The sequence below is a fragment of the Gorilla gorilla genome, chromosome 11 (genome assembly GCF_029281585.2).
Source record: "Gorilla gorilla gorilla isolate KB3781 chromosome 11, NHGRI_mGorGor1-v2.1_pri, whole genome shotgun sequence".
NCBI lineage: Eukaryota > Metazoa > Chordata > Mammalia > Primates > Hominidae > Gorilla > Gorilla gorilla.
The window spans coordinates 46645154-46671721 of NC_073235.2; the positions used below are offsets into that span (position 1 = coordinate 46645154).

General features: G+C 35.2%; 1 protein-coding gene across 50 annotated transcripts in view; it reads right to left on the reverse strand.

Moving 5' to 3' along the window:
• GTDC1 (glycosyltransferase like domain containing 1) overlaps nucleotides 1-26568 on the reverse strand; it is a 383038-nt gene that overhangs the window by 191407 nt on the left and 165063 nt on the right. For all 50 annotated transcript variants that reach the window (XM_055380135.2, XM_055380117.2, XM_055380113.2 and 47 more), the window contains 2 exons: nucleotides 7644-7811; nucleotides 3953-4126 (listed from right to left, as the gene is read on the reverse strand). In XM_055380135.2, the coding sequence (XP_055236110.1) occupies nucleotides 3953-4126; nucleotides 7644-7811 (342 nt within the window). The remainder of the gene's footprint in view (nucleotides 1-3952; nucleotides 4127-7643; nucleotides 7812-26568) is intronic.

Genomic DNA, 26568 nt, shown 5'->3' on the forward strand with positions numbered 1-26568 from the left:
CACTAATGATTATCTCCTTAGAATTCTCTCCCCTTTGTTCCACAGGATAATTATCTCAGTGTTGACCTCCTGACTCTTACTTTTTCTTCTCACTTCAATCTTGGGCTCTTCCTCCACCAACCCCTTAAGTGTCAAGAATGCCAAACTGGCTCCAATGTTAAAAGGTCAGGATGATGATGAGCAACCCAGTAAAGGAGCCTGAGAAGCAGCAGTCTGTGTGAAAATCAGGAGACTATGTGCCCTAGACAACTGAAGAATGTGTCACGGTGTGTCAAATGCTGCTGCTATGATAAATAAGATGTGGACTACGAACTGCACAGGATTTAGAGGCAGTGGTGACCCTGACTAAAACTATTTCAGTGGAATAGTTTTAACTCAGAACAGGAGGAAGGAACTTAGAAGGAACAAGTATAAACAACTCTTTTAAGGTTTTGCTACTAAGAGAAGGAGAGAAATGAGGTAGTAGAAGGGGGAAGTGGAATAAGGAGAAAAAAAAATTTTAAGATATAAGAAATAATTTTTTATGTTAATAGAAATAATTCAGATAAAAGAAAAATAGGAATAATTCAGAAGAAAGGAAAATTGATGATGTAGAATAGACCAGAAAAAATTGTTAGGACAATAGTCCTTGAGTATGTGGGATGGATGAGTTCTGGAAAAGAAGTGTAAATGGGGCCTTACACAGAAGCGAGGTTGTTCATCCCCAGTAACAGGTGAGAAGATGGAGAATATGCACCCAGAAGAAGCACATAATTGGGTGGACCTGGTAGTATCAATAAATAAAAGTTGTCTTCTGATTGCTTCTATTTCCTCAGTCATCAGCTGAGAATGAAGATAGAAGATTTGGTATTGGAGTGTTCTAAAAAAAGGAGAAGGCATAATTAATTATCTAGAAGAAGGGAAATGCTTGCCAGGTAGTCAAAGGGCCCATCTGAATCTTATGAGTCATACATTTAGAACATGCTAATAAGTATGACATGCTTTTCTCCAGTTATGTTTAGTCCATGATTATAGGAAGACAGTATATGAACAAATAGATTTAAACAGACGAGGGTTTTTGCCAATCAAATATGAAACAAAAGGTGTAAATGATTTGAGAGGATATGCAAGAGAGTAAACATAATTGACGGAATAAGAAAGTTAAGCTGGACAAAGAAAGAGAAAATAGGACAAGAATGAAATTAAGTTGGCTCAATCAATGGATGGTAGGGTCTGGTAAGGCCAAAGGATTGTTTGACTCAAGGTGATAAAGTAAATAAATAAAACCAATCTCCTTACTTAGATTCAGCTTTTAGGAGAGTAGTTCTCTATTTTCATGTGTCAATTATAGGACTGTGAGAGGCAGAGGGAAGATAGTCCTCTATATTCAGATGCCAATAAATATGCTAGGTTATAAATTAATGGGAGCGGGGCGGGTAATAAGATAAAATAACCTTTTGTTGTGGGTCTACTGTATGCTAAGCACTATCCTAGGTACATGGTATACATTATTTCATTTAATCACTGCATCATCCCTATGAGATGGTTTAATCACAACCATTAACGAACTTAAGTGCAAGGTCATTCCACAGGTACAGATCACAGAACTAGTAAGTGGTGGTCAAAACTCAAATACATGTATACATGACTACGGCGTCTAAGAGCTTTCCCATCCCAAAATATTCAATACATATAACGAAATGTTTTCAAGGGAATACACTCTCATGCTACTATTTATCTGGTCATTGCGAGTGAGGCAGGAGATGAGTGAGGAAGGCAAGAGGTAGCAGTAGGTGCCATGAGTCTAATATTAGCGAAACTGCTGAGGTGACAGACATGCTCTGAGTTTTAACAGATAGAAACTCTAAAAATCTTCATTTATTTTGTTGGAAATATGGCTTTTCTCCCCTCCCTAATTAATATCCATTATATTATATAGCACAATGATTAATAATTTAACTGTATCTTCTGCTTTGTTTTTAGTTAAATTCATTTTTCCCATGACCAAATAATATTTGGATTGGGAGAAAGATACAAGCATTCAAAAATATTTTTTAATCACCTTGGTTATTTTGCCTTTGGAATTACTAAATACTTTTCAACATCTCAACAAAATAATACAGTTTTGAAACTGCAGGCGTTAGAATGATTGTCATTCATGCAAATAATCACTTACTTACACTATATGAGTTTGGGTTGCATAAAGCAAATTACCATTTGAAAATAATTCAAATAACACTCTAGGCTAAGACCTTGCTTATGAATGTTATCTTGGCCACAATATTTCTTAACCTTTTTCTATTTAGCTAGATTCCTTTATGGTAATATCATCCAAATTAATAAACTATTCAACTGCCACAGGTATATTAAACATATGATGTTGCAGAAATACATCAGATATAAATGAATTTTAAAACATTTATTTAGAATTCTATAGCAGTAATAATTAAGAGGAGCTATAACCATCTACTCACTTAGAGATATACATTTTGCCTATACGTGATATTAAAAAAACTTAAAACGTCAAAATATAAGGTTCATATTTTGAAAAATTCAGATATATAACTGTTCTAGTTAATCATAGGCAAAGTATAACTATCACATTTTTCAAAAGTTGAAGTTCTCTCATCACACATAAGAAAACTATGTCTACAAATACATAGATAATATACGTAATTACATATATATTCTGAAAATTGCTTTGTGATCGTGGCTCCACTTAGCTTTATAGTTTTCAAAACAGCAAATAAATCATTAACTGTTTTTGACAAATGACCTGTAATGACAGGATGCTTGAATGGTAAGTAGAAATTGAAATCAAAAGTCATAAGGCCTAAATGTTAATCCAGTCTGTGACAACGACAAGGTGAATACAAGCCAGTCTCTACTTCTCTGGGCCTCTGTTTTCTGCACTTTATATAAAGATTGGGCAAGATGGTCTAACTTAAATTTTATGATTCACTAACTTGATTTTGTATGGGGCAGATTTTTCTTCGATGAAATATTAACAAATAAGACACTCAAATAAATCAGCAATAGGGGTGCAGATGAGGACTACCGTTTCTACAGCAAAATATGGGTGAACTCAGTAAGTATAGAACACAGAAGTTAATGCTGACCTCTTGCATAGCATGTATGGATATTAAATAATTTCCTGCCTTCATTTCAGGGATGAGGAAGAAACAGCTGTTCCTGAACTCTTTTAAGAAAGCAGTCAGTAAAAAACAGCAGCGTCTCCTGCTAGTGTGAGTCCCACTGAAGTAAACTTTCTGTTCACAAGGGAGAAATATTCCTAGTGGTAGTAAAAACAGTTTTGCTAGGTTTAATCAAAAGTGAAAAGGAATTCCAGAATGTTCCCTTTGAGCCACCTCATCCATTGCTAATTCAAGGTGGGCCCAGCAGCAAGGGTAATAAAAAAAAATGTCCTTAGTAACTAAGAAAGAGAAATGGCAATTAGGTACATTTGTAAACCAATACAGAAGACTTAACTCTTTATTAAGATAATATAAATAATTAAAAATAAAGAAAAAATAAAAGAAAATAGCATGAGAAATGAACTAATCCAAGCAGTGAGACTTAACATTGACTTATCTAGACCAGTTATTATTGTATATATAAATCAATGGGCATAAGCTGAATGCAAAGGTTGAGAAATATGCTTGACAATGACTTCTGTAACAAAAAAAAAAAAAAAGAAAGAAAGAAACAAAACACCAGGCTGCTTTGGCAAACAAATAAATAAAAGAAAAGAAAAGAAAAGAAGGACTCAATATCTGAACTAACTATTTAGTGATGGGTTAGACACATGATGATTTAAAATCTTTGTAAATCACAGCATGGTGAGATAGAACTTAATTCTCTAACTAACCATACTTATGCTGAAAAGTTAAAACTGGCAGGAAGAACATCAATTTTTATACATTTGAGGAATAATTTATGACACAATATTGAGAACAGAGTCAAACATACTGACCTGCTCACATCAGGAAACCTGATGGGAAAGTAAATAACTTGGCACTTGGGTCTGATGATGCTTTCCAGATCCTTGGGTCTGTGATCAGGAATCAGCTTCATAAATTTTCCAATGGAAGTGAGAAATGATTCCATATTAAAAACTGAGTTGAATACAACCACATCAGCCACCAGGCTGTAAAGGTAAAAGACAAATGCAAATGATGAGCCCAGACTCATTCAGAGTAATTTTTATCAACCTAAGACCTCTATGGATTAATCAGAGTTTATACTACACCTTAGGTTTGCAAAGAACTCTTCACTTCATATCAGTATCTACCAAAATGTCTCTAAGAGCTAAGTTGGTTTCATTAGTGTTATATCACAGGGAGTTGATTGGTGGCATCAGATTTGAAAGGCAACAGGGAAATAGAATGATTTAATGGGATCGCATGAGACTCCAAACCAAAGCATATTTTTCCACAATGCCAGGAACTTTCTATATTATCAACAACACTACGTACAGCAATTCCTTTTTCTTCGTGGCCCAGCTACCCATGTTGAATTTCTATAAGTGATGTGCATCATTTTACACCGTACTACCGAGAACAGAGCATCTGTCACACTTCTCACTAACTTCAAGGAGACTAATTCAGATAAAACTACTTTCATACTAAGGCACGATACCTTCAGCACTATTTGGTTAAAGTCTACTTCTTGCTTTAGCTTTTACTTCAAGAAACTGTGTTAAGTTTTTAAAAGTTCTGGGACTACACAGAAAGCATTATGGTATCCCAAAATAACTTGTTTCACTATCATATTATATTATATTGGGCTAGCCAGAGAAATAGAAGAAACTGGTAGAAATGCATCCGGAAATCCAGATCACTAGGTCCTAACTGATTACATAAAGGTACATATAAATTATAAAGCACCGCAACACCATGATCTTCAAATTCAACGAAATAAATGTAGTAATACCAGTCCGCAACAACAATGGTTCAAACTTAAGATTTTTTTAATTTCACAATGGTGAAAATGTAATATATATTCAATTGAAACCATACTTCGAATACTGAATTTTGATCTTTTCCTGGGCTAATGGTATGTGCACAATATTCTCTCACGATGCTAGGCAGCAGCAGTGAGGCACAAATCTCAGTCAGCCACATGATCACAAGGGTAAACAACCAATACTCTACAGTGGCCTGTGCTGCCAGATGATTTTGCCCAACTGTAGGCTAATGTAAGTATTCTGAATATGTTGAAGGTAGGTTAGGCTAAGCTATGATGTTTGATAGGTTAGTTGTATTAAATGCATTTCAACTTATAATATTCTCAACTCACAATAACGGGTTTACCAGGCTGTAATCCTATCGTAAGTTGAGGAACATCTGTATACAAGATTAAAGGGACAAAGCAATTGGTTTTATTCCACCCTAAAAATGATAGATCAATACCACTGGAAAGAAGACATGTTATGTCCACAGGACTGCAGAACACCACAGAATAAGTAGAGCTTATAGAATAGGAATGCCGTAGCCAAACGTCAGTTTAGTTTAAGTCATATTTGCTGAGACAGCCAGATTTACTATTACAATGTTAATATCTAGCAGAATAAAAAATGAACAAAAAGAGTGTTGGCCTGCTACTTCCGTGCATCCCTTGAAAAAAACCGATTTTCCATACAAGTATTGTTTATTAGTTGCTACCTAGTGCAAATTTGGGGGGTGCGGGTGATTACAACACGAATAATACAAAGGAATGTCACAGAAGTGCTGACACAACACTAAGCAATAAGGAAGCCAATATAATAATATACCAAAAGTTGAAGGATGTTTTACAGCTAGTCTTGTTTTCACCATATGTCACATATTGTAATAGTGACCTACAGGTCATAATATATAGTTGTGACATGTGTTCATAAGTCAGAGGGTTAGTGAAATCACTGTTTAAGGTGAGTGCTTATGTCAGTCATCTTTAAAGTCCTTAACTGCCACATAGTCAAGAAAGAAATCTGACAGTGCCAAAAAAGCAGAAGTCAGCAAGAAAACTAAAGAAACATTTGAGGAAGCAGGAGTCATAGTTTTCAAAGAGAATCTGAACAGGACTGCCTTTTGACACTCTTATTTTTCCTCTGGACAACTGTGAACCATTTTTTTCCCATTAAGAAGCCAAGTGATGATGAAGTCCACTTCTCTCTCTCCAAGCTTGTCTATAAGTTTACCCTCTTGAGAAAAGCAATGCTGAAAAATCATGTACAAAACTTTTATAGTCTCATTCCCTATCAGCAAAAACAATGTTTTATGAAAGTGAGGAGGAATCGAGAGCTGAATTGTTTTTAGATAGCTTCCCTCAAACGGCATGTGACCCAATGACTTACATTCTTAAAAATCCAGTCTATGCTAAATTAAAGATCCAAGATAGTTTACAGAAATATCCTTTTTGGTACATTTCCTCCCTGATATGAGTGGATGCAACTTCCATTAACTTTAAAGCCACCCATAAAGGGAAAAATAGACTTAGTTTTTTTCCCAATGATTTCTCAGGGGTAATAAACACACTATCTGAGGAAAAGAATGATGCTAATTCAAGAAATCAAAAGAATATTACAAATGTTTTCCATATTGATAAAGCACAAAATGATTTTATTTTCATTTTTAAAACATATTTTCCTTCTCTGTTTCAATATAAAGTATTTTAATTTTATTATGAAATTTTAAAACGGCTGCTTTTTTTATGAGACATTTGACGTGAAGCAGTTCCACTCTATTTTGATAGCACTGCTACTTCACAATTGAAGCAGCTTGTAAAAATGATTGTAGGAAAACATTCACAAAACGCACACAACACAGAATTATTACTATATAGCCGTTTTTCTATGTCAACTAAACTATGAAACATTCTTGCAAGAATTGGGGGTCTGTTTAAATACATCATCAAACCCAGTTGCTAATAGCTGTTAATAAAGATAAATAAAATGTACAAAATCACTGACAAACAGATTCCGTTTGACTGTTGCAGTTATGTGAATAGGATCCAATAGCAAAGCCATTTCAGAATTGTTATTAACTTCTTTCATTAACTAAGCTTCAGGAGATACACTTTGTCGAAGTAACAACAGAGAAGGACCATCACCTTTAAAATGTCATGGTATTTTAAGGCTGTGCCATTTCAGAAGACTCAACGAGGGAAAAAAGAAAACACTACCTAAGGATTCATTGTCCATAGTCTTCTCTGTCTTACAATTTAAAAAAAAAAAAAAAAAAAGGCGGGGGAGACAAAACCCCAAGTTGCTCCACTATGCTTTAATTTTTACTTCTCTGTAAAACTCTATTTTGATTTTAGCTGAATACAGTGATCGTGATTAATAAGTAAGAGTTGACTAACTGCACTTTCTAAATGCCTTAAGCAATAGATCATGAAATCAAGGGGTGAAGGTCCCTGCCAACCTTTTAATTTTATTTTGAATGTTGTGAAAAATAGATAATTAGCTCAACATATAATTAGATTGTTACATATATGTATTTTTATAAAATGATTAGTTGTGATCTTACATATACTGCAGAAGGAAGAATTGTTTAAATATTTGCACCTACCTTATGGTGTTTTAAAAAAAGGTGTACAGTAGTAGGTCTCCAGATTTAAAACGTAACCACCTACAAAGAAAAAGGTAGCAAAGGGCCAAATATAATGATACAATCCATACCTACCATGAAAGAATTTGGTTGTATCCATATTGGAAATCCCTCTCCTGACATTTCTTGACAGGATATATCAACTGGTTCTCGTGAAAATACAGAATCTTTTTCAGTTTCCCAAGGTCAGGCCGAAGGGCAGCCAGTTCGGTCAGGTTAAGCACTGAACTTGCAAAGAGGGTCCTAGGAAACAAGAAAATTGGGGTTTACTGTCCCAAGTATGTTTGAAGGGATCATGCTTTGCTCTTCTCTCCTCTTTCCTCTTCCCACCCCAAGAAAAACACATCCCCTATAGGGACACATCAATAGTTGAGGCTTAATACCATGTAGCAGCATTCTAAGTTTTGATCTCTTAAAAAGCAGCTGCTTAGAACTATAAAGTCCCCGAATCTCACTGGTCTTCTCAGTGCAGTTACTGAGAAATGTTAAAAAAAAAAAAAAAAAAGCCGGATGGATTTTATTGAAAAAGGCAAGAAAAGCTCTATCTGAAGGACAAATGGAACAAAGATAAGGCTGACTGGGGAATACTTTGCTTGCCAGTTGCATTACACTTTCCTTCTTTATGCAACCAACTACTGAAATTCAATGTATGAGCAGGAATGGCACATGTTCATGTTATGACATAAACTCTTTTGATTTATGCAATAGACTTATCTAGTATGGTCTTTTTCTCTTGGCATGTTTTCTTACCCTCCCCTCACTTGTAAAGTATCTTACAATACTTGTATTTTTAAAAACATCTTTTCTTCTCCATTACTGGACTGCTAATGGTACCAGATGCATCATCTGTAAAATCCCTTAAAAAGCACAAATATAAAAATTTTATGAAAGACTGATTCCTTATCTTTAAGGGAAAAAGGGAAACTGAAAGCTTGCCTATCCATGTTTATAAATGAAAAAAGTGTCAATTTACTCTCTCATTCCACATACATTTACTAAATGCCTACTATGTGCCAGGGTCTAACCAGGAAGAACAGAAAAGATGAACAAGACAGCTTAGCAGGATAAATGCTGCCTGTAATAGAGACATACACAAAACATTAGAGAAACAAACAGAAAGCAATACTAATTGTCTCGGACAACCTGGAAATGTTTCCCTAATAAGGTGCCTATTACATACAGACACAAAAGAGGGACAAAGTACAGGACTTGAGCAGCTGAGGACATTTAGATGACACAATTTTGATAGAATGCCACCTTTATAACATAATGTAACATCATTTGACCTTTATGGCTTTAATTCCCATTCTAAAAAACCAGGTTCAAGAAGGTTAAGAGTTTTTCTAGGATCACACTAGTAGAAAGTTGCAAAGCAGAGAGACTGCTGGTCTTCTAAGAGCTCAAACTGCTTTTCATTACACCACAGATATGAATTGGTTGCGGACCACTTACATTGCAAGTGCTTTTTTCTGGACTTAATAAATACAAAATATCATCCTTGTTATTACCACGATTACAACTACTATAAATCCTCCCTTGCTGACAAGCCAAATGGCTAACTTCAGGTGTTTATATGATCTGCCACACTAGCCTTTCACATAAGAAGAAGGATTACATAATAAGTGCATATATCACAAGTAGGAATTCAAGTGTCTTCTTCACGGGCTAAAAGAGGCACACAAGACCAAAAGCCAGCAATCCCTCTTCAAACCTACATTTCTATATTAATGTTATAATTTATCTCTTTAAGGTTAAAAAAAAAATCTTACCAAGGAGATGCACTTATTTTTTAAACCTGTCTGTCTATACCCAAATAAACAAAAATTATGACCAAACAATGCCCCATTTTGTCCAAACATATTCCCCACACCACTACCACATATAAGCCTCTCTAAAACTTACACTGAAAATTCTGAAACATGAAGATATTTGTTTACCTAAAAATCTGATCTTTAACAGAGGAAACAACAAAATATTAATTTCAAACAATATTTTCCTTAAAAGGGAATACATGGCAACTTCTAGGTCTAGTTATTGTGTAATCCTCCTCTCCTTCTATTCTTTCTTACTATGCCCATCCCTGACCATACATACTATTGCAAGCAATGACGCCCACTCTTAATCATTATCACCTGGGCAAGCATAATGTTTTTCACACACAAGGCAGAAAAATGCATTAAAAGTAGCCTTCATATGAGTTATTAATTACAAAAAAATATACCTTTTACGATGGGGAAATCTGGTAGAAACCAATTTAATCAAGTGATCAAACTTACTATGACCAATAATGGGACAAAGTGATATTATGTATTTCCAAATGTGATATACTGAGAAAGATACAAATCATCAGTATAGTATTCCTGCCAAAAATGCCTAAGCTAAATTTGGTAAGGAATAACCAGACAAATATTCTGCAAAATAATTTGCTGGATCTCCAAAAATGTCATGTCATAAAAGAAAAAAATCTAGACTAAAGGAAATAAAGACACTCAAAACAAAATCCAGTATATGATCCTTCAGTGGACACTGGAAGGGAAAAGAACACCTATTAAGGACATTATTAGGACAATAGGAAAAATTTGAATATGGGCTAATTATAAGACTGTAAGTTTTTATCAATCTTTAATTTCTTAAATACAATAATTTTATTGCAGTTATGTAGGAGAATATTCCTATTGTTAGGAGATTCATGTCAAATTATTTAGATGTGAAATGCCATGATGTCTGCAATAAATTATTAAATAGTTCAGCCAAATGCTACTACTAATAATAAATATTAATATGTATATATTTACAGAGAGAGAAAAATAAAAAATGTGCAAACACATTAACAATTGATTAATCTATGTGAACAGGTGTGTAGTAATTCATAGCTTCAGGGGAGGGGGAGAGTCTATCAAAAAGATTTCATGGAGCAAGGCATTGTCCTACTGCAAATTTTGGGTAAGTTATACATTTATAAAACTATACATTTGAAGTAACAGGCATTAAATGGCAGTAAGTAGAAGAAAACAATTCTATATTCCATAAACAATAAACCCATCATATCTGTATTTCTAGCCATATTCCAACTGTTAATTTCTACATGAGGATTATCCTCAGGGTGGACTATCTATAGCTAATGTTTAACCGAAAGGAGCCCTTCACTCTATTTCTACCACATGTCCCCCTACCCACCAGCTTATCTATAACCAAAGAATTCAACCCTAAAGTTGACCCTTCCAAAGAAAACCTCCCAAATAAAAGAAGGCAATATATTCATATGAGAAACAACAATAATTTTCATAATATTCCCCATTTGAGACTGCTCACGCCAACACTTCTTTCAGTTTGTTTAATCATTAAAAGAAAATTCACTGTATTTGTATAACTAATCTTGAAATAGCCCTCACTAGTTTTAAATAGTGGAAATTATCTCCATCATCTCTTTGCTTTTCTTGCTCGTAAAACGGTAAAGTGGTCAATAAGCAATTTCTCAAATATTTAGCTCAACAACACCCAAAAAGAAGTAATGAATATGCCCACAAAAGGAATGCAGGTGATCCGTAGGCAATTTTTACTCTGCTCCCTACTATCAATTTTTAAAAATTGATAATAATACAATGAATGACATCACTTGATCAGCAGCTAATCCCTGGGCTACAAATGCTCATCTTGCCTCAGGTATTATTTAACCAATAAATCCTAACAAGGTGCACTTTATCATCCCACAGTGTGTCTCTAGCAGGAAAGGACACAAGGTGATAGCAAAAACCACTAGGAACAAGATAATTCCTGACAGCTGCTGCTTGAGCACAAGTTAAATTGAACAGTTTATCTCAGCATGAAGATGTTATAAGGTTTTATGTTTAATATTTTTAAATTAACATAAAACCCAGAGAAAGCAGTTGAGCAATCTTTCACAAACATGACATACTACAATCACTGTATAAGCTGGATTAGTACTTATTACCATGCTACTACAGAATTAAGCTGTTTTTAGACCACCAAAGAGCTTTAAATTGCAACTTTTGTCTCTGTAAGAGAAACCTATATTTAAAATGTCTGCTAAATTCAAATTAACAGCTACATCATTAGCTTACCATTTCACCAAAAGTACAAGTAAGCTGCTACTATAATCATCTAACCAAAATGGCTCTATGCTGCAAGCACATTAACACCATTCCATGTATTTGGGAATAGGACCTGTACACATGTTTCGATTGTTTCCAATACACATTGTATGTACATTTCAAGTCATATATGTTTAAAGAATCTGAAACAGTTAAACACAATGAAATTCGAGATTAAAGATTTTATTCTTTTCTGCTCAATTTAATCAGTTGTTTGCCTTTTACCCTATTTACTTAATATGTAAAAAGAAAAGCTGAAATATACGTAAGGGCAGTAGTAGTGTGACCATTACCATCAAGATGCACACTTTTATATCTTAAATGGTACAGAAGGGAAGTGAAATGAGTAACAGAAGGCAGGCATTCAATATTCCAGCCACTGCCCATACATTTTAGTAATGATTCTTCATGGGCTAGGTCACCTCACTCTTGCCCCATGAAATCTTTTCAGTAGGCCCCTCTCCTCTCCTGAAGCTATTTATGACATAATGAGATAGTGTATACAATTTAACACAGATACCAGTTTCGGCTGTGTTACCACACTCATACACAATTTCTTGCATGGCTTCAGGAGGCCTTTGACAAAAGAGTAAATTCTTCTAGCTGTGTCACTTTGCTCAATACCTAAACTCCTGGTCTAGATTCATGTTGCTAAGACTCATTACCTAAGCCTTGGTTCTTTTGTTCCCTCTCATGCATTCCTGTTCCTTGATATCTACTCTCTAGGATCCTAGATCCTGTATTTTCTGTGATGCAGTATTTTCTATGATGATGAAAATGTTCTATATCTGTACTGTCCACATATGACTAGCTACATATGGCTATCGAGCACTTGAAATGTAGCTAGTACTCCTGAGGAACTAACTTTTAAATTTAATTTGATTAAATTTAAATTTAAATCAACTAGCCATATGTGGTTAGTGGCTACTGTATTGGAAAGCACAGCTCTGGATGAACCAGCGTTCCCTAACCTGACACCCATGTTTCCTGAATACAATTACCTGCTTAACTGATTTTCCTGAACAGACCCTTGACCCGCTTGTGATAACCTAATTTCCATGTTCCTCCTGCCTAGATGAATTTCACCTATCCAGCTCTCCAATTCTGGAATGGCATTATTTTTTCTTTTCCTTCTGAGAATTAGAAAATACACATTCACTACGGAAAATGTTTTAAGCACAAAAAATACAAATAAAGTGAATATCACCCATAACTATTCCAAAGAGAGATAGCTACTACTTGCATTTTGGTGCTCTAAGCATGTGCTGAGCACCTATTATTTGCAAGGCACTATGCTAAATTACAGACATAAAATGGAAAACAAAGTAGCTGAGGCAAGAAGAAAAATGACAGGTTGAGGAACTGAATGAAGACCAAGGAGGTTGGAGCCAATGGGAGAGTGGCCAAAAATAAGGGTGAAGATTCAAAGGTAAGACATGAAAATAATTTTGGTTTTGTGGTAAGAACAATAGGAAGAGCTGGAAGGATTTTAAGTAGGGAAGTGACAAAATCTTATGCTGGAAGGATTTTAAGTAGGGAAGTGACAAAATCTTATATGTATATTAGGTATATTTTATTTTATTCTTTCCACTTTGTAACAGAAATACATTATTGCATACTTTCATTTCTTGCTTTTAACACCATGTTGTTTTACCATGTTAAAAATTATTTCTAAAGGTATGATTTTTTATTACGCTTCATGATATGGTAAGTCATAATATCTCCAACTAGGGCATGATTTTTATACTCATGTCCATAAAGTTTTGAAATCTTCTTTGTATTAATCTCTTATATTTCTTTTGTTTATGTAATTCATGAATATTTAAATTACTTTTTAATACCAGAAAACTTTACTCTGACTACCATATGGAAAGCAGACTGCAAGGAGTCATGAGTGGAAGAAGACAGCAAGAAGAAAAAAAATGACACTGTCTTGGGCTAAGATGCTAATATTGTGAGAGTGTTACCAAGTGGCCTGACTGGGTGTACTGATAACTGTCAGGGTTTGCTGATAAAACTGGATATGAGAAGTGAAAGAGAGGACAGCTATTGCTTTCTTCCCTTTATCACTTTCAAAGCACCTTGACAGAGTTTTAATTACAACAGAAGCTCAATGATACATACACACATAAATGAAAATTACTCCCAAGCATTTCAAAAGTCTTTGGTTTCAACATAATTTTTAATTCATAAAACTTGTGTAGAGAGATAACTGAGTTCTAATATTCATTAATCATCAATATACAAAATTCATTTTAACACAATTTGCTTTAGTTGTCAGCTACTTAATCTTAATTGGACCATTTCTACTGCATGTTTAAATGCTATGGATATTCAAAAACTTTCAAGAACACTGCCTAACAAAATGTTTCCCTTTGCTGAAACAATTAAAAATACAAGATGGAAGTCTTATCTGAAGGAAAAGGAAACACAGTCATTTAATCTCCCAGGTTCTTGTGGTGGTAATTTACAGGCTGTTTATAAATAGAGTAGCCAGTTTCCCAAAAGCTGTCTCATCGTGTGGCATCAATTGGGCAGTTTTACTTTCTTCCATCATGTAATTTTCCTTTCCTGTGCTTATCACGATGGCCAGGAGAGCACTGTATACAAAAAAGCACTGTACACAGAACACCTGTCAAGAAGGTAGGGAATCAAAGACTGTAGGCACAACCTGCCACTGAGCAGTATCTCCAACATAAGGCTGTTTTCTTAACATCTATCCTTGCTGCAATCATCAGCACTCTGAACTGTCTTACGGATGTTTAAGGAAACAAATTCCATAATGCCTATTGAGCTTCTTTAGCTAAAGGTGTCACTTAAATTCAGGTGTCTCTTAAATTATTCCTGCAAACGCTGAGTCTTTTAACTCTTGGTGTCTGGCACAGTGCCTAATCCATAAAAGACACTTTGTAATTATGTTTCTAACAAGAAAGGAAGAGACAAGAAGAGAGGGTGAGCCTACTATTTAAAAAATCTATAAATACATTGAAATTTTTATTGCATACATTTAAACATTTTTTCATGTATGTGTTTATTTCTTTTGGGACTGGAGTTCATTATTAAGAGTATTCTTACAAGGTCCAAGGTAATATGAACCAGAACATTTGTAGATATATCTGTTTTTAGACATTCTATCAATAAGTCAACAAATCAGAACACTGTAAAATCTTTTGACTTGGCAATTTAAGAAGTATAAGATATCACCCCGTTCTAAAAGAACTGACAATATAATTGGTGAAATAAGCCGTAAATACAGGAAACATTAAATAACAATAAAAAAGATAAGTAACTGCTCTCTCCTGCACAAGAAATGTCACAAAGCAGTGTGAGATTGATTACGAATGAAGGCAGAGGCACCAAGGGCTATGGCCACTCAGCGGAAGAAAAGAGAACTAAGAGCAGTGAAAAACCAGGAAGTCTCAGAATTATCAGGGGTGGCAGAAGAGGCCCAGGTCCTGAGTTCTCAGGACTAAAAGGATCAGTGCTATTTGAATTAGTCAGAGAGGGCTAGCAGTTAGCGTTTGGAAAAAAATGAATAATCAGATAAAACTGAAACGGTGGTCTTCCTCAGACCCAGAAGTATCCAGATGCAGGATAAGAAGTTTGTACTTTATCTTTCAGCAATTTGGTGACTCACTGCATGTTCATTATTACACTAACAATCTTTTATTTTTTCTTATTCTTAATTAACTCAGTTTTTAATGCTTATTGGCCAAGAAAAAGATGGTTGTAAAGTGAGAAGATAAAGAAATAAATAAAGTACCACTATAAATCACTATTATTCTCAAAATAAGGAAGATTACTCTAAATATAACCAAATACAGAAGATATAAAACCAGTTCCTTTAGGCCGGGCACAGTGGCTCACGCCTGTAATCCCAGCACTCTGGGAGGCCGAGGCGGGCGGATCACGAGGTCAGGAGATCGAGACAATCTTGGCTAACACTAAAAATACGAAAAAATTTGCCAGGCATGGTGGCAGGTGCCTGTAGTCCCAGTTACTTGGGAGGCTGAGGCAGGAGAATGGCGTGAACCCAGGAGGCACAGCTTGCAGTGAGCCGAGATCGCACCACTGCACTCCAGCCTGAGCGACAGAGAGAGACTCCGTCTCAAAGAAAACAAAAACAAAAACAAAAACAAAACAGTTCATTTAAATCCATGGCTTTCCATGATCACTTTTTGATAATGGAATCCTTTAATCACCATAATATTGTAATGTTGATGGTAATATTTTAAAGGAAGATAGAAAACCACGTATCGTGCAAGGTTCTCTACACACATCACTACCACCACCCCTAAGAGATATGTCTTATTATCCTCATTTTACTGGTTAAGAAATTAAAGCACAAGAGGTTTGGTTAAATGCTGAGACAACAGCAGTTACTAAGAGGTAAAGATGAGTTTCAAATTCAAGTTGATCTGGGCCTAAAGCCTCTACTTTTTCACTTACTCCACACTGATTTTGAATCATAAGATTAATATGTGACTCAGTGTTTTTGTGTTAATTGTACTTATTAGAATCTGTGTTGGAAATATAAAAGAATATAAGTGGTACAAAGAAGAACTATACAAAAGTGAATAGTTTTATTTCAACCCTTTATCCATCACATATTTACTGAGTGGCCAGACTGCTCTGGCTATACAAATTGTGGAGAGGTAATGACCATCAATAAAGGCTTTCCTAAGGAGATGCACTCTAGGAAGCATCCTAAATAACATGCAGGAGCGAGCCTCCTGGAATAACAAGGAGGAGGTCAGGGCACTGGAATAGAGAGAGTGGCTAACATTAAGGGTGATGAAAGAAATGTCTGGCTTGGTTATTAAAAGTAAGAGGCTAAAGGTTTCTAGCTTACATAATCAGATAGTGATGGTGTAATACTCCTTAACACAAGAGAAAAAAAATCCTGGTTTGGAGGGGAAATAAAGAGACGTGTTTTGCAAATACTGAATATAAGTAGAGTGTCCAGTAGGTAACTGAAGATTACAGATAATAGGGTAATGAGAGGAAATACACTGGAGAGTTGATTTAAATAAAGAACTTGCCTGGTCACCAAATATGTTTGTTAAAAATGTGGGATCTAGTCTGTTATATAATTTTACATAACTATTCTATGTGGTTCTCCAATATTTAATATATTATCCTGTTTCTTCCCACTGAAGTATATATTCCTTGATAAGATAAATTAGATCTGCTGTTCTTTTCTTTAGTATCCTATAGTTTTCCTAACTTGGCAGCTATCACTCTGGATTTTAAAGCTCCATTAGGACAGGTCCTACATCTGTCTTGTTCCCCATCCTAGCCACGTGCTTAACAAATATTTTCAAATAAGTGAATGAATAAATGGAGTGAATGGATCATTCATTCCCTCAACGACTGTGAGAAAATAAAACTGGTTAACTTTCCATTTATACAGAAGTGTTCAATATAATATTCACTCCTACCATTAAAACAAGCTGGGAAGCATCCATGCCCATGGGTGCTTACATTCCCCATGCCCCATGGATGTGAACACCCAACACAATTCTAAGATATGTTATTTGATGTCACTTTTTATTGAGCTCATTAGTTTTTCCTGGGGTCCCTAATAGTATTTCAGGCACTGTTCTCTGCTTCACCATCGTAAAGTATTCAAGACAGGATCCAAACAAAAGGAACTCAAGAGGAAAGGTAGATGTCGACCTGGTACAAAGATCAGCAATGTACAATATCTTGATAATAATTTTTCACCTTCAGGGATTCATGATCATTAGCCTTGAAGAAGTAAGTCAATTAACATGCAAAGAGCATCTAACTTGCTGAGTGTGCTCGGAACACTTCATATGGTGTTTTATCACCATAAACTAATATAATTAGTATGTGAAATATTTATAATTCATCTCATGATTAATCTATCGTACAAGACTATTTCTTAAAAGCAGCATATCATTTTATACTGGAATGTTCTTTGCCCTTTATTTCATGCCACTCATGAGTCTCTGGAGTTCCGTTCTAAATACTATAAAGTTTGAAGACTGGAGACCCAAGGTAATGGATGTAAGTTCTATCATCACTGCAATCCAACCCTATCAGTGTAGTCTAAAATTATACACATTTAAGGACATACTGACCAGTCAAGCCAGAGCACTATCCACAAGTAGATTCAGAAAACTCTCTTGAGGCGCAAGCCTGAGAAACAAACCACAGGCAAGTACAGAGTGGCTTTTGGACAGTATCATGATTTAGGCTTGAATATTATGACACTATAATAATTAAAGTAATCATGACAATAACAATAATAATATCTGCTTTGTGACAACTAAGCTGTTCCTGACAACCATGAAAAAAAAAAAAAGTATTTTGTGCCCAAATAACAAATAAGCTAACCAGGAAAAATATAGGGACTTGCTATTTTTACTGAGTCCTATCTACTGATAAAACTATCAAAATAAAATATATCCTAAATATTCAGTCTTTCAGTAATCAGTAATAACATCTAATTTTTTTGGTGCTTATGAGTATTTGCTTCAAGTTTGCTTCCCAGTTTGCTTTACTCTATTGAGTTGTTTTATCATTTGATTTGTTATGCTTCTCATAGAAATTATGTCTGTGTTTTGATTATTCCTCCAATGTTTGTTTTGGCAAGTTCACGACAGTTCTTTGAAATCCTCCTTAAATTTGGTGCTTAATATACCATTTGGAGAAATACCTCCCCACAAATAACTTAGTATCCCCAATGTTTTGCTATTTAATTACAAGGGTACCACTGAATAATTAATTATAAACATCAAAACTAGCAAACTGTACTATGTACAGTAGGCATTCAAGAAATGTTTGAGAGAGAGTGAAATGTTTAATAATGTTGTACATCTGCAACAGAAAAAGAATTCAAAGGTGAGTCTCAGGACTGAGTCCTGGTCCTTTATACACTTATTTTAAAGGTAAGACTTTTCACAAACACTGATTTGCTAAATCCTGTGTGTGAGAATTCTCATTTTAATATTAATTACCCCATATATCACAGAGGGGAAACATTTAAAAGCTACTTTTTTAAAGATCAAATGGAGTAAAACAAAAATTAAAAATTCTGTACACAGCTAAATTTCACAAACAAAAACATTGGTTTTCAAAAAACAAAAAAAAAATGCTTCCGTTGATCACAACTGCCCTCTTTAAGTTATATATTAGATTATCTAAAATGAAGTACTGGAGTCATTCAACACAATCTACATCACATGGTAACTTTCTGAGACACACTTTTCTGGGTCTCACCTAGCATGAAACATGATACGTAGGACTCATCTAACACTACAGAAAGAAGGAACTTAAAATTTCCTAGGCCACACTTCTTTGCCAGGTGACTGAAGAGCAGAAAATGAGGTCATCTGCCCCACGTTAGCCAGTAAGAGGCAAAAATAGAACCAGTGTGAAATCAGTAATAAAAAGAAAGTCACAGTTGCTGCTTGTGAGCCTGGACTCATGATTCCAATAGTAAAAGCAACTTTCTCAAGTTAGACGTTTCAATGAAAATGCTCTCTAGTTACATGGGGGAAAGTTTACTCACCAAGAAAAAAAGTTTGAAAAACTTTATTTACAGTGTTTGTTTATTTTCTGTTTCATCCCTTCTCTCCACACAATGTAGACAAAGTACTTGAACTTTTGGTATAAATATGCAGTAGAGACTAATACAGATATCCACCTGACTCTTAATGATATCTGAATTTTCTATTGCCTACATTTGAGAGTCACATGTCTGAGGGTCACATATCTGAAGATCACATGTCATAGATCACATAATGGCAGTCAAAAGCCTCTCTCAGCCATAAAAGACATTTACACATAGGCCATGGAATGGAGGCTTCCCTTCTGACTCAGAGCTGTCCCTTCTTCCTTTTTCTCTGCTTGTACATAACAATGGTCTAGAAATGCCAAGAAATACACAGAATGCCATGAGCGAAGTGAGAAGGGAACCTCAGATATGGCCCAGGAAAGCCAGAAAAAAGGCTTTAGAAAAGGAGAAAACACTTGCGATGGCTATTAAAAGATGAGCAGAATGTCCAATTATTTTTGTGTTGAAGGCAGGGATTGGAAAGGGAAGAGATTATGGAGTTTCTATTCACACTGAACAGGAAAGGTAAATACTTGAGACCACAAATATCCACATTCTATTCAATTAAGCAAATATTTAACATATAAACATATATATATATAACACATATATAACTATATATGTGGTGTATATATATGATATCTATATGGCATCTATATAGTACATGCAAGATTCTGTCTAGTTGATAAGGAGTAAAAAAATAAACTAGATGGCATCCTGCTCCTTAGCATTTTGGCAGTTGAAATATAGATAAATGGCTGACGTTCTATGAGAGTCAAATATCTAATATTTCAAATGTTGAAATATCACCATGTTTGTTTAATCCCCATATTTATATATACTGCTATTATTATTCCTTTTTAAGATGATGCCAACTCATTGTAAATGAATTTCATGATAAATTCCTCCCTTACTAGGTTCCCAAAGTTAAAAACACTCAGATGGGACATTCTAGTAACTTTTTTATAACAACTCCTTGTCTTGAAAAACACTTTCAAAGAAATGTTAGTATTTTACCACTCCAAAGGAATCAGTAACAAGGCGAGATTCTCCCAAGAATATTCCAACAGTCCTTGAAAAACTAAGACTGTCACAAAACCTGAGCATCTGGCAACTCTGCCACCATGAAGTATCCATATGGAAGAGACCAAAATGTGTCAAAGTACCCAAAACGATTTTGGATAGTGTAGAAGATAGAATAAATAATTCAGTATCGTCAACACTTTCAACAGCAGGTAGTGGATATGCTACCTGCTTCTATAATGTGCCAGAATGTAACATAAGTGTGTGAGGCTGTGTGTGGATGTGTGTGTGAGAAAGAAAGGCAGAGAGAATATCAGCATACATGAGGCTAAAAACTATTTTTATACAGAAATATTCCTAGGTAGTTCTCTGTAGGGACATCAGATCTTTACAAGCATAGGTTTATTGATATACAGAAGGAAAAAAATTGAGCCAATGAAAACTTATTTTTAAGATAAACATTGCAACAGATACATTACTTCAGAGTCAATGAAAAAAGCCTGCATTAACAACATTATGGTTGAAATTGTATGTGCAAAAAAAGTCAGAAAATCCAAAATTATGGTTCCCTCAGCAACTATAACTGTGTCCTCATGCATATATAGGTATTGTGCATTACTGTAACGATGATACATTTCAGCCTTAATATCAGTTTATGCAATGTGACTGAATTAGGATTCTTCTGGGAACTATAACTTTGAATTTCTGGACTTTTTTGAATGTAAAATCTTAACCATAAAATTACATTAATATAGGGTGGGGTTTTTGCATTTTACTTTCTGGCATTTAAAATAACAATAAAGAGTGAATGGCTGACAACATTAAAGTAGCAAAAGATTGGTTGATTTGCAATAATACAAAAAGGATTTGATACAGAGCTTAATGCCTTAAAATAGGGATGCACAAACTGCAGATCATAAAAAATAATCCCTCTGAAGATTAATCAAGACAAGAACAGGTGAGACATCTTTCTAGGAGTAAGTAAATTTACTTGTTCTATAAAATTTTAGTTTCTGATTGGAAGATACTTTCATTTAACTATATTTTAACATGGATACAAATAAAAATGCCTGAAATAATTCTTTCAACACATATTCCTGCATGTTATCAAGAAAAAAAATAGTGTTAAAACGGTCCCCCATATTTTCAATAGTGTAAAGCTGGTTGGGAGCCACTTTTCCTTCTTGTACTTGCAACATGGTAGGACATAAACTGTAAGATGAAACTGCATTACCGTCACCAACCACTTTCTCATCATGGGGCCGAGGCTGATTCAAATATGGTTCACAAATGGAAAGAAACAGATACACAGTGATCAAGTTCAACTAAAGAAACAGTTAAGTGTATTTTATGCCGTTACTTAGGTATTATACAAGCATGGAATAGCTGAGATGAAGTAAAGAACAGTGAGATAGTGAGTTCAGAAGAGAAGAGCCATAATCACATGTGTTTGAGGAATATTACAAATACTTTCATGGAGGTGGCATTTTCAATAGGCCAGACTGGATCTGTAGTTTTTCAACAAAGAGAAGACATTCCAGACAGAGAGCTTACAGAAAGATCCAGAAATAAAAGTGGTCAATACTCAATTTGAAAACAAAAAGGTTGTTTGAAGGGGTTGGCTCATGAAAAAGTTGTAATAAGAAAAGCTGCAAATGCAGATTAAGTATATATTGTAGAGGACCTTGAATGCAAGGCTTACAAGTGAGCCAATGTGTACACAGTGCAGGGATGTTGAAGTTTCAGGCTATATTTTTTTAGGAGTAGAGAAACAAAAGGCAAAAATAACAAAACAAAAACAAAAAAATAAAAATTCCATAACAGTACGCGTAAAGACTAAAGAAAAAGGGACCAGTTATGAGATGATTAGAGCAATACAGACAAGTTGCAAAGAAAGTCTGAAGAAATGTAGTAACATTTCTCCTCTAAAGGAGGAGAAGGCACTAAAAATGTACCTTCAAGATTGTGAAATGTAATGACTATTGGAAAGATCATGCCATCATAAAAATATAAAATCAAGGACAGTGTCTCATGCAAGAAAAAAGAGTGACTGAACACTATTTAGTAAATCTTAAGTTTAAGGTGTCAGGGTCTGTACAAACAAGCATTTCCTACAAAAATGTTGAGATATGGTCCTAAAGTTACTGATTACAGCAATAAAAATAATATTATCCTTTATACTTATATAAGCTTGTACCTTTCACTGTCTTTTTATCCTTCTAGTGTTGGTAATTACATCAGGTGTACAAATAAGAAAACTGAGGCTCAGAAAGGATGACTTATCAAATCTCACATGAGTATTACATGGCAAAGTGAGACTGGAGACAGATTTTGGAACTTTTGGTATAGAAGTCACTTTGAAGTTGTAAGATTATCAAGAAAATGTGGAAAGAAAACAGTAACTTATGCGCAGAACCAGAGGGAAAACTTAAGACCGTAAAGCAGTGATTATTCAATACCTCAGTAGATGACCAAGATGCCTAACAAAGCATTACAGGGCCTGGCAGTCAACAGGTATTCAACGAATAGCTGTCACATCAACGGTTAGAGGGGAGACAGCACCAAATCGTGTCTTTCTATCTGTGATGGACAGAGGAAATAGCTCTCAGACTAATTTAAGGCAGCCACTTTCTCAAATGAATTCTTACACACAACTGGTACGTAAAATACACAAAAACACCTTTGAGTAAAGCAGGAATAGATGGTCTGGAAATTCACCTAACTCAACCTTTTCTCACTTCCTTTGACAACATGTCCTTTGTATATATTAATATATAGAAATCCCTGAGACAACTCCACGCAACCCAAGAAAATGCTGGAAATCCTCTATGTTAGTCAGTCATAAGAGTGATAATAATTTGGGACATCTGAGTATGGCACGAAAGAATAGGTAACATGTGGTCTGAAGAGATCATACTGAAATCGAGTACCAGCCTGTCTACACTTGATGGTTAAACAGACACTCCATTGTCATGTTCTACTAGCTGGGATCCTTCATTACTTCTTTCTTGGATTTATTTATGACCAAAAGCTTCCTATGATTATGACTGATATCATCAGATCACTTGGACATCACAACTGTATACAATGGAAATGATATATTTAATCGAGTCAATTCCCTGTGGCTGTCTTGTTCCAGTACCCTGTTGCAGAACCTCCCCACCCACTTACATCTTGTAAGAAACTGGCCATGCCACATTATTCCACATAGAAGCCAGAGAGGAAAAGAACCGCATAATGTCAGAAGGTTAAAATTAAATGTGAATGCCCAAATTTGATATCTTAGCAGAAAGAAGTTTTGTGATCTAATCATGTTACTGATAGGACCAGTTACATGTATGACTAGGGAGGAAAGGATATGAATGTCCCTACAGCTGAAAAAAATGAAAGAATGATTGAGTCCTTTCTAACAGTAGACTTGACAATGTTGTTCCATTTTAATATAAATTGTAAATGAAAAATCCAGTACAAATGGAGAGCAAAAACAGTAATCATTATTTTAAAATCCAGCCCAAGTAAGTAGTAAAAAACAGTAATCACTATAAGATTTTATTATGGCAATACCTGTGCACAAGTATGAAGAAATATGTAAAGAAAATCACAGACTAATTCTTGGATAATTTATTCAAGGAGTAAGTTATGAAAATTCATCAATAAGTAGAATAAATGGGGTAAGGCAAAGAGAGCTTACCATAGATTCTATTTATGCAACTACAGTTTTAATTTAGTTTGCATTGATGGACTCTTACTTCATGTGTTACAGTGATGTTAAACCTAGACACAACATGCATTGCATCTCAAGTTTTCATAGTACAAAGACATTTGGACGTGGCAGAGACATTTGCTCCTTTTGCTTCAAGTGATAAACCGTTCAGCTGTAAAAAGGATCTGAATAGACCTAACAAAAATCAGTGAGTGAATTTAGAAGAGTAACTACATGCATTAAAATTTTTATTTTGCTCTCCTGATTTTTACATGGTAATTTGCCTTCAGGAGAAACCATGCTGACACTGTCCTGGGTGTTTTCAGGCCTTTGCAAATGAGGCTGAGACCTGGTTCCAGGACCGAATATACTTCAAAGGAAACAGTACCACCTACAACACCTGTCATCAAAAAAGACAGTGGGCCAATCAAAAAACCTAGGTCAAAAGAGCATAACTTGGGCAAGATGCTGGTTAAATTCAATGAATAAAGCAGAAGAGTAAAGATTTCAAGGAGAAGTCTTGTTCAGAATTTAGGAGGTGACTCTGGAAAATCTTGTACAGATGTCAAGCTTGACTGGGATTATGCAGCGGACAGAACTGGCAGGAACTAAGGAAGAAGTATCAAAGCCCCAGAAGGTGCCTATAGAATAAAGCAGAATATATCAGGGGAAAAAAACAAAGAGAGAAAAATCTGGCCAAGTTAGCTAAAGGTGGCAGTTGAAAGGTGAGGAGAGATAAGGGAAAGAGCAGCAAAGTAAAGGCCTAGGGCTGATCTCATGGCAACTGGCAACAAGAGAGACCTGGGGGTGAATGGTCAGCTGGAAGAACGCAGGAGCCCAAACAGCTGTGCGGACGAATTCCAGGTCTTGGATGGATAAAACTATAAGTCACATCAATGAGCAGGTGTGCATCTGAAGCTAAGGATGTGTCTATCAGCTGACTCAGGTAAGAATGGCTCAGGTACTGTGCAAGACTGAGCTTGCAGATAGGGGGCATCAGTGGACCTGACTGTGCCCAGCTAGGGAAAGCCAAAGGCACAGAAACAAAAAGAGGGTGAAGAGACAGCAGTAAATAGAATAACACAAAACTGTTTCTGAATTATAATATGTGTACTTGGTAGAGACTACAAAACAAACCCGGAATATGAAAATGTGGATTTATCCAAAAGACAAAATTTTATTGTATTTTTACCCAAAAAAGATCCCTAATAATATTAACAATATATTTAAAACTTCTTAAAGTACAAAATTATAAATATACTATTATTAAAGCAATGTAAGACTAGATACATAGGAAAAGACCATAAGGAAGTAAAACAGGTTATTACAACTTCTGGGTTTATGAATTTTCATATTTTATCCCCAAAGTTCTATTATACAATTTATATATTACTTTTAAAATTTAAAAAATAAAAAATATTAACAATAAAACTTGTAATAGTAAGCATGCCTATTACCTTTTGAATTATTTGATTTAAAGTAATTTCTACTTATAAAATATTTCTTGGGTAAAGAGCAAGGTATGTACATAGGCTTTTACATATTGAAGTCCTTATAAAATCTCCTAAAGTTAGTAATCCCTACATCTAATTCATCCATAACTATAAGGTACAGTTTAAACTAAGGAGATCATCTCAAGTTTTCTTTTTATAAAAATCCCTTTATTTGTAAATACATAAGCAATATATGCTAACATTGCCTTTTCACAGTAGTAGGAAAAGGTTAAATCAAAGGAATCATTGTGGTGTGCGTGCAATGCAAATTATATGGCAAACAGTGCCAGACACTGGTTTTAAAGGGCAAAAAATCATGTCATCTCCATATTTGTTTAAAACCCCACAATGCATAGATACACTATTTAACAACTGCATTCATTAATGTTTAAACTAGAACTGTGGTTAAGGTCATGTACTCCAAAGGTGGGCCACCTGGGTGTACCATGGACTATGAAGGCAGACTACCCAGGTCTACCATGGATTCTAAGGGAAGACTGCCTGCTTTGCTAACTACTAGCTATGCGATTTAGGGAAAGTTTGTTTGTTTGTTTGTTTGTTTGTTTGTTTGAGACAGAGTATTGCTCTGTCACCAGGCTGGAGTGCAGTGACACAATCTGGGCTCACTGCACCTCCGCCTCCTGAGTTCAAGCAATTCTCCTGCCTCAGCCACCCAAGTAGCTGGGACCACAGGTGTGCGCCACTATGCCTGGCTAATTTTTGTACTTTTATCAGAGATGGGGGTTTCACCATATTGGCCAGGCTGGTCTCGAACTCATGACCTCAGGTGATCCATCCACCTCAGCCTCCCAAAGTGCTGGGATTACAGGTGTGAGCCACTGCACCTGGCCAAGTTTTGTTTTTTGCATTTTTTGTTTTTGGTCTTCTGTTTGTTTCTATTTCCTCATGTGATAAATGGGCCTATGAGAGTACTCCTCTTATAGGGTGGTGTGAGATGTGTAAGGTGCTTAAGACCACTGCTTGGTACACTGTAGGCATGATGTAAGCATTTTGAGACTACTTACCATTATTATTATTAAATTGTTTTGGCAATGAAATCCAAATTAAATGATGAATCAAATTT